The sequence below is a fragment of the Elephantulus edwardii genome, unplaced genomic scaffold, assembly GCF_000299155.1.
Source record: "Elephantulus edwardii isolate Elephantulus edwardi_28Jun2011 unplaced genomic scaffold, EleEdw1.0 scaffold00070, whole genome shotgun sequence".
NCBI classification, from domain to species: Eukaryota; Metazoa; Chordata; class Mammalia; order Macroscelidea; family Macroscelididae; genus Elephantulus; species Elephantulus edwardii.
In genome coordinates this window covers 10538525-10557310 of record NW_006399820.1, presented here as the reverse complement: position 1 = coordinate 10557310, position 18786 = coordinate 10538525, and the positions used below count along the sequence as shown (strand labels likewise).

At 38.8% G+C, this 18786-nt stretch overlaps 1 protein-coding gene across 1 annotated transcript in view; it reads right to left on the bottom strand.

The window, feature by feature from the left end:
* MBOAT1 (membrane bound O-acyltransferase domain containing 1) overlaps positions 1–18786 on the bottom strand; it is a 176269-nt gene that overhangs the window by 26188 nt on the left and 131295 nt on the right. The window contains exons 7-8 of the mRNA XM_006888660.1: positions 17164–17347; positions 6694–6886 (exon numbers count right to left, since the gene is read on the bottom strand). Coding sequence (XP_006888722.1) covers positions 6694–6886; positions 17164–17347 — 377 coding nt within the window. The remainder of the gene's footprint in view (positions 1–6693; positions 6887–17163; positions 17348–18786) is intronic.

The following is an 18786-nucleotide window of genomic DNA, read 5'->3' as shown; positions in this document are numbered from 1 at the left end:
AGATGTTCATTGAAATGAAAAATAAACAAACTAAATAAAAAAAAAAAAGAGTCATTTTGAAAGAAAAATGGAGCTCCCATACACTCAAAATGTCTGTGTTTAAGACAATGCCAGAATTCACCACTCCTCTTCCTTTGTGCATTCTGTGGGTCTTACATCAAGACTTGCTTTTGCCTCCGAGAAGTTAAAGGTTTTAAATTCATCGGGACAAAACTGGCTTTACTTGTACTGCATGTGATTTTAATCTATTATTTGTACTGATAAATCAATTTGCAGACCTCTCTTTTGGAACAAGTGATCTTAAGAGCAAAGCGTGACTGAAGTTGACTCTCACTAATTAGTATCTAATTAATATCAATTAACTTGTACTATGCTTCACTTCACTATGTGGATAATAATAAACTATGGCTGACATTGAGAAGAAAGGGAATGTCAGAACACTTCTGCTCATGTGAAATTTATACTTAGGTCAAACTGTAGGTTGTTGTTGTTATGTGCTGTCGGGCAACCCTATATACAACAGCTCTAAACCCTGCTCTATCTCTTGCCAATCTTATTGTCTCCAACATACCTATCCCTATTACCCCAGTGACCGAATCAATCCATCTCAGTGAAGGTCTTCATCTCCTGCGTTGTCCCTCCACCCTCCCAAGCATGATGTCCCTCTCCAAGAACTGAACCTGCCTTGCAACACTTCAAAATCCTTGCCTCCAAGGAGCAGCCTGGCTTCATCTTCTCTAGGATGAGATTGTTTGTTCTCCTAGCTGGTGATGGTATATTCAATACTCTTCTCCAGCACCAAAGCTCAAAAGCATCAACTCTCCTTCTATCATCCCTAGTCATTGTCCAGCTCTCTGATGAATAGCAAGTAATTACAAAGACCATGTATAAATGAAAATAAAATACAAAAAGTAAAAATATTAAAATAAAATATAATAAAGAACAACTCCTGTTGTTCAAATAGGACAAAAAAACACTGCACGGTTTAAAATCAGGAAAGGTGTGCAACAGGGGTGTATTCTTTCTCCATTCCTAGCCAATCTGTACGCTGAGCAAACAAACTGTGATGCTGGACTCTGTGAAGAGGAATGTGTCATGAGGATAGGAATAACCTGTGTTATACAGATGATACAACCTTGTTTACTGAAAATGAGGATTTAAAACAACAGCAGAAGATCAAGAACTATAGCCCTCAGTATAAATTACATTTCAACATCAAGAAACAAAGGTCCTCACCACAAGGCCAACAGACAGCACCAGGATAGAGAAAAGATTGAAGCTGTCAATGATTTCATCTTTCTGGGATCAACAATCAACACCCTTGGCACCAGCAGTCAAGAAATCTGCAGACATACTGCAGTGGGAAAATCTGCTGTCAGGGACAAAATACTTAAGAGCAATGATGTCAGCTTAAAGATTAAGATGAGTCTGATTCAAGTCATGGTCTTTTCAATCACTTGCTATGCATCTGAGAGATGAATAAGGATTACAGAAGAATCTACGCCTTTTGGCTGTGGTGCTGGGGAAAAATATTGAATAGCTCACAGACTGACAAAAGAACAAATTGGTAAGTCTTGGAGAAAGTGCAGCCTTGGAGGCAAAGATGATGAAGTTCCTTCTCTCATACTTAGATATGTTGCTAGTAGAGGCTATTCCTTGGAAAGGGACATCATGCTTGGAAAGTTAGGGTCAGCAAAAGAAAGGAAGACCCTTGATGAGATGGACTGACACAGAAATTGCAGCAATGGCTGTGTGTCAGAGATGATGAGGATAGATAGGATAGGACAGGATCTGTTTTTCACAGGGTTGCTATGAGTTGTACTCAATTCAAAGGCACCTAACAACAAAACTGCTTCATGGGAGGAGTTCTGGTGGTGTAGTTTGTAGCTGATACACTGCTATTCAAAAGCCCTAGGTTTGTGGTAGTTCAAATCCAGCACTTTTGTGGAAGAAAGAAAGTCTCCTCCTACAAACAATGACAGCACTGGGAGCTAGATGGAAGGTCACTGCGGCTCAATCAACTCAACAGCAGTGAGTCTTTTGCATGTGATGACAAGCCCACTTTTGTCAGAGTAGACTCCATAGGGTTTGTTTTATTTATTTCTTTGTACTGATTTTATGTTTGTTTTTTATTTCCTATCACTGTCCCAGACCAAACTGGTAGTCCCTTCTTTATGACATATTTGAGTGATAATAATCTGCACTTGGGACTGTCTTATTAATCTCTTATCCTTAGTAATATGTACTATACACAACATTGTTGTTATTGTTGTTGTTGTTATGCCATTAAGTCAACTACAACTCACAGAGCACCTATGAACAACAACATTGTTGGGACAACATAGTAATGTGTCCAATCCCCAAAGACAAATTAAGAAGAGATTTTGAAAGATATGAATAATAAAAAACAACAATAATGAACTTATTATTTAATAATATTGAGACTACACACAGCAAAATGTACACCAATTTTTTTACATGTATAATTTAGTGGCATTGATTACATTTTTTTGGAATGGTGCAAACATTCTCATCTTCTGTAAAGAGGAGAATTGCTGCCCCTCAAAAAATGTGTTTGCTTGAATGGGCCAAATACTGTGTTATATAATCGTGTTCTATGATAGAAGGTAATGAGTTGTAAGAGAATTAAGGGTGGGGTGCAACATCCTTAAACTCATCTCAGCCTTAATAATTTCCAAGGAGAATGTCCCTATAACGCGAACTGCAATACTTTTATAAAAGGTAAACAGAAAGTTGTTGTTGTTGTTGTTGTTAACTCATGGCTAACCCCCCGGGGGGTTTTCAGAGGCAGTTAATCAGTTAACTGCATGGAAAGAGAATGTCCATCTTTCTCCTCCAATGCAGCTGGTAGATCCGAACCATATGCCTTTGGGCTGGCATCCCAACTCCTTACCATCATGCCACCAGAGCAGTGAGCAGAGAGAGAGAGACCTCAGCACCACCAAGAAAGAAGAGCCTGGAATGGATCCTGTCCCCTGCACTAGGAACCTCCTCAATAAAAGGTCAAGAAACATGGCAGTCATTGAGGAATACTAAGTTCACAGATGATGAAAGGAAAGAAGGATCTTTCCTCAGTCAACAGAGAAGACTTCCCCTCATAGCTGACACCTCGAATTCAGACTGAAATCAACCTCCTATTCTATGAAAAAACAAACATGTTTGTTAAAGTCATACACTTGTGGCATTTCTGTGACAGAAACCCAAGATAATCAAGACATCCTACTTTCTGAGTCCCTTTCTCATTAATGCAAACTCATTGGGCCCCTAATATTCCAGATTAATCCTTCAAATTGCTGTTTTTAATTTGATCTCCTGGAGCTAGTTCTAAAAAAGAGCATACTGTGCAAGTGCAAGATAGACTGCTGGTAGCCTTTTCTAGGAAAACAGAAATGATTACTTGGTTTTACAAAGACCTTGGTTTTTTTGTTATTTTTGGTTTAAGGTTTAAAGATTATCTTAGGCCAATAGTGTGAGAGGTCTCTATAGTTTTGGTTTGTGTTTTTTCCCCCAATGGTTGACCTTTTTTTTCTTCTTTTCTTTTGAAGCTAAAGAAGCTTTATTAAGGGGTCTCCCAGGTGGAATTCCTTGGGTCTTGTCTTTGCTGGTGGTGTTTTGTTTTGTTGGGTTTTTTTTGGAAGAGGTTGATCTTTTTTATGAAGATCATCAGGCCTTTCTTCTAAGGTGTTTCTGGTGGATTTGCATTTAATGATTTGTGTCAACCAAGGATGCCAATTAGTATTAATTAGTAGGAAGAAAACAATCAGAACTGGGTATTAAGTCCAAAGAAAACAGTTTCCAATATGAAGAGCAACCAGCTACCAGGGTACAACTCAGCTGAGATTCATCAAGAGGCCTGCTTTAAGCCTGAGATTTATAATCATGTATAATCACTACATCAATTACATGAAAATGATGTTTAAAAGACCTAGATAAAAAACTATTCAGTTAAGCAACTTAGAGAGTCTCTGCCATACTATTCATTGACACTCTCTTCATAAGTAACAGAAAGGTTCATTTCAGACCAGCCCATGCAATCTAAACTGGAACAAACATCAAACTGAAGCCACACAAAGTAATCAAGTGTTTTTACTTAAGTATCAAAAAATAAATAAGGAAGGGAGAGCTAAATTCATAGAGAAAGTTGGTCATAGGAAGGGTTACTTCCATATCCAAACTATCCAGGGTACTCCCCAAAGGGCAGAATGATTCCAAATACCACCTGTTTCCGGCAACTCCTACCCTACCCAGATCCCCACCAATACAACCTATCTCGTGTCAGACTTTCCCTACAAGCCTTTCTTCCTGAAACTAGGAGTTGAATTAGTTCAGATGTCAGCCCTTAAGCCCTGGGATATGAATTACAGGGGACAAGAAGGATAAAAGAAAGAAAAGAAAAGTAGGGTACGTGAGAAGTAGAATGTAGTAAAAGAGAGTGAAATCTTCTCTCATCTTAATGCACACACAAACTCATACACATACATTAGAGCAAAGCAAACATGTTAACTAGTTCAGAGAAAAATGCACCCAGTATTCTCAGCAAGGTTATAAACATACTAAGAATTAAGTCTTTACTAAAGAAATCTTTAAATACCAAAGCAACTTCAGAAAAGGAGGAAAATAAAAGGAGACTCTGGACTCTTCCTCAAAGACCAATCCACTTTCCTCATTCCCTTTGTCTTCCTACCACAAACACGACTTTCTTAGGTCTGGCGTGCATTTCTGTGTTCCCACAGAATGCAATATTCCTGGGGCTAGAGATGATGTTTTATTTCTGTTTGAGTTCAAATTGGCACAGAATCTAATATTTAACAAAAACGTCTTAAATCAAATTGAATGTGGCCAAAACTAACATTTCTCACACTGCAAATTTCAGAAAAGCTCTGAAGTCAGATAAGTGACAAAGTGGTACAGAAATAGTGCCATGAACTAAACTTATCCATGAGTATTTAGCAATTTGGTAGTTGAAAACTAATTTGGGCCATATTCTTGGAGTAGGAACTGAGAGAAGATGGATTCAATCAATTAAGAGCTGTGCCCTCAGTCATGGGATATGGGCTAACCACCAGGAACCAAATTTAATCAACTCTTTCACTTAATAAACCAAGACATTACTTTTTGACCTCAAGCATCCAGTCATTTCAGCTAAGATGTTAAACTTCCTCTCCTGCAAGGATTCTGAATGCCTAGCGGATGCAGCCACTCAGCCTTATCACAACACTTTACAATACTGATAAATACAGAGTTTATTGCTTGCTTTATCAGAGCTTTAAACTTCTCCAGCCAAAAATGACTTGAAAGATGGAAGCCAATATTGGTTGTTACCCAACAAGAAAAGAAAAAAATTGTGACAGAAACCAAATGAAGTTGAACTCTCCATCTTAAAACAAAACAAAACAAAAAACAACAACAAAAAACCCAAACAAACAAAAACCCCTAATCACTTAAGTCAGAAATATAACCACTATTGTGTGCTGATCAAATCAATTCTTATATTGCTGTTGTGGCGTAGCTTCGAGTCAGATTTTCAAAGGCAGTTCATCACCTGGGAGGAGACTGCCCAATCTTCTCTCGCATATCCTATATTGTTGTTGTTGTTATGTGCCGTCGAGTCGCCTGCGACTCATAGCGACCCTATGTACAACAGCCCTTAACTCCGCTGTCCTGTGCCAATCGCACTGTCTCTGACACTCCCATCCCAATTATCCCAGTCACTGAATCAATCCACCTCATAGAGGGCCTTCCTCTCCTGCGCCGTCCCTCCACCCTCCCAAGCATGATGTCCCTCTCCAAGGACCGGTCTCTCCTCACTACATGTCCGAAGTAAGTTAGATGGAGCCTCAGAATCCTTGCCTCCAAGGAGCCACCCGGTTTAACCCTCTCCAGGACAAATCTATTTGTTTTCCTAGCAGTCCATGGTATTCTCAGTACTCTTCTCCAGCACCACAGCTCAAAGGCATCAGTTCTCCTTCTATCCTCCTTGGTCATTGTCCAACTCTCTGATGCATAACAGGTGATTGCGAAGACCATGGCCTGTATCAGACACACCTTAGTCTCCAGAGAGACACCACTGCTCTTCAGCACTTTGGAAAGGTCCCTAACAACAGACTTTCCCTATATTACCTACATTTAAATAGGACATAAAGAAAAGCCAGCTCTCTGGCTCTCATTTTGCACTATCAGCACGCTATAAAGTCTGGTTTCACCCCTGCCCTTCCAAAGGGTCCTTTCCCCCACTTCTCTCTTCTTTATGTTTCACTTTCACTCTTTTGCATGGTCTATCTTATTTTCTTAATAAGTCTTTTTTTTTTTTTCATTTGTCCTGATTTTTTTTTTTAAAAAGAAAATAGATCAATATGGATTTTTTTTTTGCCCCTAACTTTCCATTGTATTAAATGGTCAAGTTTGAGCAGTAGAAACCCAAGGTTAGGCATCTGTTAGTAACACTAATTTTAGACAAAGGTAAGGATTACTTGTCTCCATATCACAGATAACTGAGTTCATAGAGGGTGAGAGAGAAGAATGCTACACTAAAAAGATAGGATATTGGCCTTCATCAATTTGTATGATATATTTGACTTCTTGTTTGCTTAAGTAATTCAAGATGTCTGTCTAAGCTATTCAAAGGGTATCATTTTCCCCTTAATCCACTTAGGGCCACCCCATCACACTCACCTAATGTCCATGCAAAGTAATACTTGGGCTTTGAGGCTTGCATGACAATATATAAGTAGCAGAGCCGACTTAGAAAGTTTGCTTTATAGACAAACCAGTCATCAAAAAGGCAGGTAACAGGGAAACTCTTCGTCAGTGTCAGAAACAAAAAGAGAGACATCAAAGTGATGCACAACTTGTGAATCACAGCTCCCTGTAAAGCGGAAAAGAACAATTAGTGTAGTCATTTGGGTGACTTAAGTAAGAAGTAAACAATTTCAACAAGGCCATGCTAAGAACAAAGTTGTTGCAATTATTTCTTTAACAATATTCCCAAGAAAGAAATGCAACATATAATCTCTCTCATGGCAGGATTCTGGTGAAGGAACATATACTTGCTACGAATTGAATTGTGCTCTCCTCCAAACATGCATCAACTTGGCTAGGTTAAGATTTTCAATAATAACTAATTCTCCTCCATTTTGCGATCTGATATAATTATCCTACACATTCTAAATCTTGAGTTGTATGATAAGCAGGGTTAGAGGCAGTTAGGTCATGATTAAGTCATTTCCCATGATGTGACTGATGTGAACAACCAATTAGTTCTAAGAGGATTAGGATGGAATAAAACTTACTTAAAGACATTATGCTGAGTGAAATATGTCAGTCACAAAAGGACAAATACTGTATAGTGCCACTATTGTAAAATGGGACTGACATCAGGGTTGGGATGAGACTGGGAAAAACTGGATAAATTATGTATACTGCATTGAAACAGATGAGGGACAGAACTGTTTAAAAGCGATATATGATTGGGTATTATGGTTATGACAAGAGTCCAGAATGAAGGTTGCATAGTGGAGTGTACTGGGGGGAGGAGGGGATTGTATACCAATGAAGGAATTTTTCTTTTACTTTTCAAAGAGAAGAGTGAACTAGGGGGGAGAGGCAGGGAGAAAAGTGCAACAATGAATGAGTGGAAAGCCAAAATCTCTGTAAATGTTCATTAAATAATAAAATAATATAATAAAATTTAAAAAAAACCTCACTTAAACAGAACACAGTCCTAATCTGATGTAGGGGGACTTCCTTGGCTGTGATCAGCATCATGTCTTATCTTACAAGAGCTAAAAGGACAGCAAAGTGCGCAGAGAGAGTGCCCTTCTGATGGACGGAGGAGCTCAGATGCAATTGCTTTAATTCAGGATGATAGTAAAGAGTTGCCCTAGTTTAGAATGTTAATAGAAGTTGCCTATATAAAGTTCATTAACCTGATTGATTATTCAGCTATGAAACTGTTCTTCCAGGAACTAAGGATTGGTGAACAAGTCATTCTGACATTAAAAAGAGAGAGAGAAATTAATTACTTGAAGAAAACACTATCAGCAAGGAAGTCTAATAACTACCTACTTGAACATCAAACACAAGACATCTAACACCTTGGGAAGAGATCTCACAGAAAAATGGTCTTTTAAGAACCTTGGACACCGCCCTCCTGGACCATTCCTACAAGATTTTCCCTTATCTACCTACTTTAACCACACCCTTAAAAAGATTTACTTCAACTTAGATGTCAGAAAATGGTCTTAAGGCAGCCATACCATCATTTTCTCACAGATCACTGGCATTGGAATGAAGCACATTTAAAAGATTCAATCCTTGCCTCTACTTATTTGGGTTGTAGTAACAGGTAGCCAAATGCTATCTTTTTCTAGCAATATTGCTACTATCAAGAAATAAATGCTGGGAATGGAGAGCATCTTTTAGACTTAGGGTTCCTTAGATGAGAACCTCCTAGACCCAGTAAATGCTGATTGTTCAAATCCACTAGCTGCTCCATGGAAGAAAGATGAACAAACTCTTCCCATGTGATTTACTGCCTCTGAAAATCCTTTGAAGAATCAGCTCTGAGTTGGCTAAAACTTAATGGAACAACAATAGAAAACTCTTAGGGAGTTCTAGTGACATAGTTCATGTGGAGTAGTGCTGCTAGACTAATAAAGCCTATTTGCATGAACATATAAGCCACACTACCTCCCCTGACATTTGCTGGAAATATTGTCCCTTCACTATCTCAGACTATCTTATGTTAACAAAAACTTTCCTGAAGTTTTCACCTTTCATTCAAACTTCTAGTTACCGTCTCTACTATATTCTTTTTTAATAAAGACCTTCCTGATAAGTTGTCACTTTGCATCAAAGAGTTTAATAAAAAAAAAAACACATGTGATTTAATCATTTCAGCAATTCAAGGAAAAGGGATGCCTTAACTGATTTTTCTATATTATATATACTGCTGAGTTGTAATGACCTTGGCTCTTTTTCAGAGTAAGATAGAAATTTCTGACTGCAAGCTCTCACATTTCCCACTTTTGTTTACCTCTTAACAAAAATATGTCAAATAAAGCATAATTTTCTTTACTACTATATTTATTCCCTCAAGAAAATATTTAGTTATAAAAGATTATGGACAAGAAGTGATCACATGTCTGAGCTAGTACATGAACAGATAGTGGAAGCTTCAGGAATATTTCTCAGGTGATCTCTATGCACTCTGCTCTGGGGTAGAAGATTTGTTGGCTTCTCTAAATCCGTCTAGATGGAGTAATTTTTCCCACCTTCCCTATGTGCTGGTGTTTCCAAACTTTCAACAGAAATAGAATTTATAAAAATGAACTAAAAAATGAACTACTTTGATCTGGGATATGATTATGGCAATAACACCTCCCTCACAGGTTATGTGGAACCTTCAATGAAGGAGCATGTACAAGATATTGAGAGCAATATTGGCTTGAAGCTGAGTGCTCACCATGCACAGCCAAAATCACAACAGAGTGCATGTGCCTTTGGGTTACAGATAACCTTCACTTCTGTGTACAAAACTTGCAAAATTTTACTTTCAGTGATACTGAGATGCTTGAGTAAAATTATTTTCTAAATATAAGCATCAGCACCACAAAAGTCTGGTACAGTGACAGAAACTGCCTGGGAACATATGTGATTGCTTTGATTCCTCATAGCCATCTGTCATCTGGATAATTTCAACAAAGCAAAGACACTTGACCAACCATAAACTGCTGATAACCCAATTATTTCAAAACTCTCTGAAAATTCAGGTTTACTAAACCACCTGTGGTTGTAGTTGCTGTTGATTGCCTTCAAGTCAAGCACAGCTCATAGGGACCCTATGAACAAAAGGTCTAAAGCCCCTCTAAAACTATCAACATTTATCAAAGTTCATAGAGTTTCTGGAGGAATATTATTTAGGAAGTGGATGCTACTTCTGCTTCCAAACCTTTCATAGTATGTTCTTTTTGTTATGTGCCATTGAGTCACCTGCGATGTATAGCAACCCTATGTACTGTAGGTCTGAACCCTTTCCTGTCCTGAGCCAGTCTAACTCTGACACACCAACCTCCATTGCCCCAGTCACTGTATCAATCCTTCTCACCCAGGGTCTTCCTGCGCTATCTGCCCACCCTTCTGAGCATGATGTCCTTCTCCAAGGACTGATCTCTCCTGGCCTCATGCCCAAAGTAACACATCTTTGTCTAGACTTTGCTGTTGTTGTATACCTTTGAGCCATTGCTGACCCTCCAAGAAGTTTCCAGAGACTATAAACAGCATAGGAAGAGATTCTCCATCTTTTTCTTATGAAGCAGCTGGTGGATGGTAGATCTGAACCAATGCCTTAGTGTTGACAGCACAACTTCTTACTAGTAGGCCGCCACTAGCAGCATTAGCGATGAATTTAAATAAAATTATACTTATCTTTTATCTTTTTCAATTTTTTAAAATGTTTTCAAATAATTAAAAATATATCAGTAACAACATAGGCTATTAGATCCCTGTAAATTTAGCATATTCACTAAATTCAATAAATTTTCCTAATGCTACATGGATTTCACCTGATGGTATGCATAGGCATCAAATTAATTACATCTGTGGAAAGAATCACTGAAGAAGCTCATTATCAACTGTGAAAACTAGACCAGGTGCTGACTATGGAACAGACTACCAACTAATCATATGCAAGTTCAAGCTATAGTTAAAGAAAATGAAATCCACAGGAACCAAAATTTGACCTTGAGTCTTTCCCATTAGAACTTCAAAATCACCTCAGGAACAGTTTTGAGGCCTTGAACACCAATGAGCAAAGACCAAATGAGCTGCAGGAGGATGAATATCATCCATAAAGAATGCAAAATTTCATTACAGAGAGGAGGAAGAAAAGACCAAGGTGGATATCAGAAGAGACTGAATATTACACTACAGCACCAAGAAGGCAAAGCAAAGGGAAGAGATAAAGAAATTAAGGAGCTGAACAGAAGGTCTAAAGGCAGCACAAGAAGACAAAGTATTATAAGGAAATGTGCAAAAAGGTAGAGTAAAAACATCAAAAGGACCAAATTCACCCAGCATTTCTTAAGCTGAAGGAACTGAAGAACAAATTCAAGCCTCAAGTTTTAATACTTAAGGATACTTTGAGCAGAATATTAAATGATCGAAGAAGCATTAAAAGAAGATGGAAGGAGTCACTGTCCTGAAAGTAATTGGCAGATACAGAAGAATTTCATGGGGGGAAAAAACATATTAGCAAGAGTCTGTGGTGATGAAGGAAAAAGTTCAAGTTGCTCTGAAAGAATTGGCGAAAAACAAACCCCAGGAATTGACAGCATACTAATTGACATATTTCAAACAAACAGACGTTGCCCTGGATGCACTCACCAAGTTGTGCTAAGAAATCTGGAGGACAACCACCTGGAAAACTGACAAGAAGAGAGCTATATTTGTTGCCATCCCAAAGAAAGGTGACCCGATAGAATGCAGAAATTATCGAACAATATCATTAATATCACATTCCAGCAAGATTCTGATGAACATTATCCAAAAATGACTGGTACAGCATGTCAACAGAGAACTGCAAGATGTGCAGGCTGGGTTTTAGAAGAGGCCATGGTACTAGGGACATTACAGCTGATGTTAGATGGATGTTGGCTGAAAGCAGGGAGTACCAGAATAATGTCTATTTGAGTTTTATTGACTATGCAAAGGCATTTCGCTGTGTAGATCACAACAAACTGTGAGATGAATGGGAATTCCAGAACATTTGATTGTACTAATGGGAAACCTATACTTGGACCAGGAGGCAGTCAACAGAACAAAGCAAGGAAACACTGCATGGTTCAAAATCAGAAAGGGCGTACACCAGGGATATGTCCTCTCTTCACACCTTTTCAATCTATATGCAAAACAGATCATCTAGGTGGCTGGGTTCTATGAGGAAGAGTGCGGCATCAGGATTGGATGAAGACTTATCAACAACCTGCGTTATGCAGGTTACACAACCCTGATTGCTGAAAGAGAGGAGTATGTGGAGTGCTTGCTGTAGGTCAGGGACTGCAGCCTTCAATATGAATTGAAGCTCAACATCAAGAAAATAAAGATTCTCACCACTGGGCCAATTGGCAGTATTATGATTCAGTGAAGAGCTTGAGATTATTAACAGCTTTAGTTTGCTCAGCTCCACAATCAACACTCCTGGTATTGTTGTTATGTGCTGTCGAGTAGCTTGTGACTCATAGCGACCCTATGTACAACATCCCTAAACTCTGCTCTGTCCTGTGCCAATTGCACCGTCTCTGATACACCCATCCCAATTACCCCAATCACTGAATCAATCCACCTCATAGGGGGCCTTCCCCTTGGCAGACATAGAAGAATTTAATGAAACAACATATAAGCAAGAGCCTAGGGTGATGAAGGAAGAACTTCAAGCTGCTTTGAAGGAACTAGAAAAAAACAAGGTCCCAGGAATAGATGGTATACCAATTGACATATTTCAGCTAACAGATGTTGCCCTGGACGTGCTCACCAAGTTGTGCCAAGAAATCTGGAGAACAACCACCTGGCCAACTGACTGGAAGAGATCTATTTTTGTTCCCATCCCAAAGAAGGGTGACCCAACAGAATAGAACAATATCATTAATTTCACATGCAAGCGAGATTCTACTGAAGACTATCCAAAAATGACTGGAACAACACATCAGCAGAGAAGTGCCAGAAGTCCAGGCTGGGTTTAGAAGGGGTCGTGGTACTAGGGATATTGTAGCTAATGTTAGATGGATCTTAGCTGAAATCAGGGAATACCAGAGGAATGTCTATCTGTGTTTCATTGACTATGCAAAGGCGTTTGACTGTGTGGATCATAGCAAACTGTGGCTGACTCTGAGAAGAATGGGACTACCAGAACACTTGATTGTGCTAATGAGAAACTCTTGGTATTAGCAGCCAGTTTCCAACTTTCTAAGGGAACAATCAATTGGTTGCACCATTTTGTGGTCTTAGCAAGATGTGTGAAGGGAAAGGCATACTGTAATACAATGAGGGACAACCAGCACCGTTTCACTAAAGGGAAGACATCAAGATATAAGGAAGTATAAGCAGAAATCAAATAATCACAGCAGAAGTTGGAAAAGCATGACTGCATTATGGGCACAGAAGTTAATGTTGCAGAAAAAATGTCTATGGATGTTTGAATGAATAATTAATTTGCTTTGTAACTCTCAAAGTATAATTTTTTTTAAAAAGTACAAAATGAAAACTTGGTTTCTCCTTTAGTATCTGCTATATAAAGCACATTTATTCTGTACCTCATTCCACCCACCTTTTACAACATTATTGTCTATATTGAATTTCAGTTCATAAAGACAAATATTAATTTTATTACAGAGTTAACTAGCAAACATAGTGCTAGGTAAATCTAATCAGTTAGCAGCAAGTCAGTTCTGATTCCTTGTGCTGTAAGGTGATTTCAATTACTAAAATATTTAAAATACATATAGTTCTTGGCTTATAACACGGTACTACTCCTATGAATTAGTCTTCATTAGTTCTTACAAAAGTTAAATAGCTGTTTTTTTTTAAGTTTTCATTTTATTGTCTTTTATTATCATTATCTTTATAATCCCAAATTCTATTTGTCTTTGAGGGTTGAAAACACTACATGCAGACTTAAATATATATTTTAATATTGCATGCATTATATATAACTATGGCTAAGAACAAAAAGAAACAGTAAGAACAGACAGTTTGGTCCTATTAGCTCCAATACAATACATTCTAAGTCTAGAACTATCTATATATCACTAGGCAATTCTTCCGCAGTGCTTCTGAGTGAAATCAAACCTCTAAACTTTAGGTTAGCAGTTGAGTACATTAACTGTTTGCATCACCTGTGGCATACTGTAGAGACAGAATATACCATTACTGACTGATTAATATTCCTAGCCAATTATTTCTTCTGCAAAATAAACACCTGTTACTAAAACACAGATCACTCCTACAAATAAATACTAATTCTGGAATTTTAAATAAATGGGAAGAAAAAGTTACTAGCCAATCCATTCAGTGTTTGGCTTTTAGTTGAAAACAATTACTAAAGAATCAACCTTTGTAACAAAACTGTATTTTCTAAGAAAAAAGACACAAATAGACACATATATCTAGGTTCATTGCAGCATTATTCACAATAGAAAAAAGATGGGAAAATGTTTAAGTATACATCAGCAGATGAATCGACAAATTAATTCTCGGCTCTAGTGGTAGAGTCAGTAGAGAATTGCAATGCAAACTCAAAGGCAGTGTTTCTCTGGCAGTTTGAATCCACCAGCAAGTCCAATGGAGAAAGACAAAAAACTCCTCTCATATGATTTATAGCTTCTGAAGACCCACAAGAGGGTTTTATGAGTCAGTTCTTAGTTGTCAGCAATGTGTGAGTGACAAATAATAATGATGAATCTAAGAAACAACACACACCAAAGAATGTGGAGGATATTATACTGAGTGAACTAAGTAAATTAGAAAATAATTATTGTATGCGAGTACATAATAAAAAGTCAAGAATACCTTCATATAACCTTTAAACAAAACAATAATTTTTTTTAAAAAACATGCAATTTACTGCCTCAGAAAACCTACTGAAAGGTCAGATGTGGGTCAGTTCTGACTCAAAGGTACACAACAGCAATAACAGTAAGCAGGGGGAAAAATAAAGAAGGAGTAAAGGGAAAGACAATAAACAAGGGATTGACTGTTATACTGTATCATCAAGTGGGAACCAAATAGCTCAACCACAGGAGGAGAATGCCCATATTTTTCATGTAGAGCAGTTGGTAGATTCAAAACATGTGTCTTTGGGATGGTAGTACAGCTCCTTGCCAGTAGACCACTAGATCACCAGAGTGTGTGGGATGAGTCAGATGTCATAATTAATTATATTGTTATAAAATGTGTATGAACAATCTAATGAAAATGTAATTACAATACTATAAATTAATTAGCATGAGTATGAATGAAAAATCAGTATTATTTGTAAGCTCATCTTCAAATTAATAAAAAATAACAGCTTTACATACATAGAAAGAATCATACTTTGATGGTGTTGTATCAGAAACCTTGGAAGCTGGCTTTTATATCTATTGTGTTAGCTCCTGTTGGGGGCATTACCTCCAACTACCTTAACTCTGGACATGTGGTCTTGCAAATCATCAACAGTTGCGTGATCAATATAAGAAAGTGCTTTCCACACTCTGAAAACCGTAGTGAGGAGGTGAAGAGACTGTAGCACTGTGGTGAGACTCTGAGACTACTGTGAAGAGACAGCAACACTATTGTAAAAAAACTATGGCATTGCTGTAAAAGAGACTGCGGCAAGGTCTAACCAGAGGAATCCTGAATATGGAGACATAATTAAAGGTTTTGCGTGCTGGATGACTGAAGAAAAGTTAGCCTGTAACTGCTCTGAGATAAACTTTGCTGGATGATTGAGGAAAACAGAGGTGCATTTGTGCTGCTGCACTGAACCTGGACTTTCACTAATTGAGGACTGTTGTTGTTGTGCACTGCAGAGTCAGAATCAATCCATAGCTGACCCTCCGGTGGGTTTTCAGAGGCCTTTAATCAAATGAAGGAGACTGCCCATCCTTCTCCCAATGGAGCAGCTGATGTATTTGAACCACATGCCTTCAGGATTGCAGTGAAGCTTCTTGCTACTAGGACACCAGAGCTACGCGTTGTTAATCTGGCTTATGATTGCTAGACTAAACGTGGACTTGCATTGTGTGATATTCTTTGCCTCCCCAACTCCTCAAACTTTCCCCCTAATAATGCCCACAACAATGTATAAGTCTATGAGTCAAGTTGCAATGAACACTGGACAAAAATGACTGGTAGAAATCTGAGCAGGAGCATGGGAAGGGTGGCATGTCTGACCACGTAGCTATCTGTATGGTGGTTGTTGTTGTGGTTACATGACGTTGAGTTTCCTGTGACTCATAGAGACACTATGTACAACAGCTCCAAAGCCTGCTCTGTCCTGAGCCAATCTCATTGACTCTGACACACCTACTCCCATTGTCTCAATTACTATATCAATCCATCTCATCTGGGTCTTCCTTTCCTCCACTGTGTTTCCACCATTCCAAGCATGATGTCCTTATCTAAGGACCAGTCCTTCCTGGCCACATGCCCAAAGTACATGAGACAGAGTTTCAAAATCCTGGCCTCCACGGAGAAACTTGGTTTTACTGTAAGACTGACCTATTTGTTTTCTTGACAGTCCATGTTAAGTTCAAGACTCTTCTAGTGCATACCTCAAGAGACTGAACCACTGGGCTTGAAGGAGGCAGAGGATGATAATCTCAGGGAATATCTATGTGGCATAGTATAATTCATAAAGATCATGTTAAACATCTTAAATTGCAGAGTAGCATCTAGGGTCATAAAACCCTGGGAGCTGTCATCTAAGATAGGTCTCCTCAAATGTAAAACAAAGAAAATGAAGTAAACAAACACTAAATGTAAGAATTCGTCCAAAGGACTAATGGCTTAATAAACCACAGCCTGACACCAAAAGAACTAGCTGGTGCCCAGCGATCATTACCAACAGCTCTGACCAGGAGGACCACACAACGTCCTGGTTAGACTGGGTGAAAAATACAGAATCAATAAAAAAGACAAGACAAATAAAAAAGGAAGGAACAAAAGGAACCCTCAAGACAATTGTCCTGAGTGACTCTTTTAACTTGGCTACTCCAGGGGGCCACCTCACAACAAATAATAGACTGGCCTAAAAATAAACAGTTACTCCTGTGAAGAGTACTGTTCCTTAAAACAATTTAAAAAAAAAACAACAACAAAATCCAAAAACAAAACACACAAAAAAATCCCAATCAAGTGTAGGAGAATTGAAAGAGCAGTACTTGCAGAAAAGCAAAGATAAGAAGACATGGAAACTGGACAATTGGAAATGTGGAGTGCAAAGACACATTGCAGAAACTAAAATCAATGTCACGGAACAATTTATGTATGAATTATAGAATGGGAACTAATTTTCTGTGTAAACTTTTACCTAACACAATAAAATATTGAAACAAAAGACCCATCTATGCTAGATCTCTCAGCAGATACTTGGCAAGAAAAACTTACAGTAGGAGAAGGATCGGGCAAGTTGTGGAACCCTTTTTGCTTCCAGTTCAATTCCAACAGCTTCATGTGTATATGTCTCCCCTCAATAAAGGCTACGTAGTCCTTGAAATTGTTGCAGGGGCCAGCTAAGACACTCATGAAATTGAGGAGGTAGCTGAAGTATTCCAAAAGAGAGGGTTTCACTCTGTTAGGATAAACACAATAAAAACATTTAAAACTCCTCTTCCTTCTATGATTTCTCTTCAGTATCTGAAAATAAACTGTAAACATTAGTGTATGGATTGAGTTGCATCCCTCAAAATTATACAGGCAAAATGAAAGGCAATAAACAATATGATGTTGATTGTTGTTGCTATGTGCCATGGTTGCTTCTGACTCACAGCAGCCCTATGTACAACAGCTCTAGACTCTGCTCTATCCTGAGCCAATCTGTCTCTGATACACCTACTCCCATTACTCCAGTCACTGAGTAAATCCATCTCATTGAGGGCCTTCCCTTCCTGTGCTGTCCTTCCACCATCCCAAGCATGATGTCCCTCTCCAAGAACTGGTACAGCATTCCCAAAGTATGTCAGATGAACCTTCGGAATCCTTGCCTCCAAGGAGCAGCCCAGTTTAACCCTCTCCAGGATGAATCTATTTGTTCTCTTAGCAGTCCATGGTCTATTTAATACTCTTCTCCAGCACCACAGTTCAAAGGCATCAATTTTCCTTCCATCACCCATAGTGATTGTCTAGTTTTCTGATGCATAACACACAAATGTGAAGACCATGGCCTGGATCAGGTGTACCTTAGACTACAGACTGACATTGTTGCTTTGCAGTACTCTGGACATGTCACTGACAACAGATTTTCCCAATGCAATTTGTCTTTTAATTTCCTGGCTGTTGGTACCAAGAGTGTTGATTGTGAAGGCAAGCAAACTAAAGCTGTTAACAATCCCAATCTCTTCACCATCCATCATGATGCTGCTAATTGGCCCAGTGGTGAGAATCTTCATTTTCTTGATTTTGAGCTTCAAAACATATTGAAAGCTGCAGTCCTTGACCCTCTGCAGCAAGTACTTCAGATCCTCATCAGTTTCAGCAAGCAAGGTTGTGCCATCTGCATAAAGCAGGTTGTTGAAGTTGATTGTTGTTGTTGTTATGCGCTGTTGAGTCACTTGTGACTCATAGCAACCCTATGCACAACAGCCCTAAACCCTGCTCTAACCTGTGCCAATTCCACTGCCTCTGAAACACCCATCCCAATTACCCCAGTCACTGAATCAATCCACCTCATAGAGGGTCTTGCCCTTCTACACCGTCCCTCCACCCTCCCAACCATGATGTCCCTCTCCAAGGACCTCTCCCTCCTTACAACATGTCCAAAGTATGTCAGACGAAGCCCCAGAATCCTTGACTCCTGGGAGTAGCCTGGTTTAACCCTCTCCAGGATGAATCTGTTTTCTTGGCAGTCCATGGTACATTCAATACTCTTCTCCAGCACCACAACTCAGAGGCATCAATTCTCCTTCTATCCTCCCTAGTCACTGTCCAACTCTCTGATGCATAACTAGTGATTGCAAAGACCGTGGCCTGTATCAGGCGCACCTTAGTCTCCAGAGAGACACCGTTGCTCTT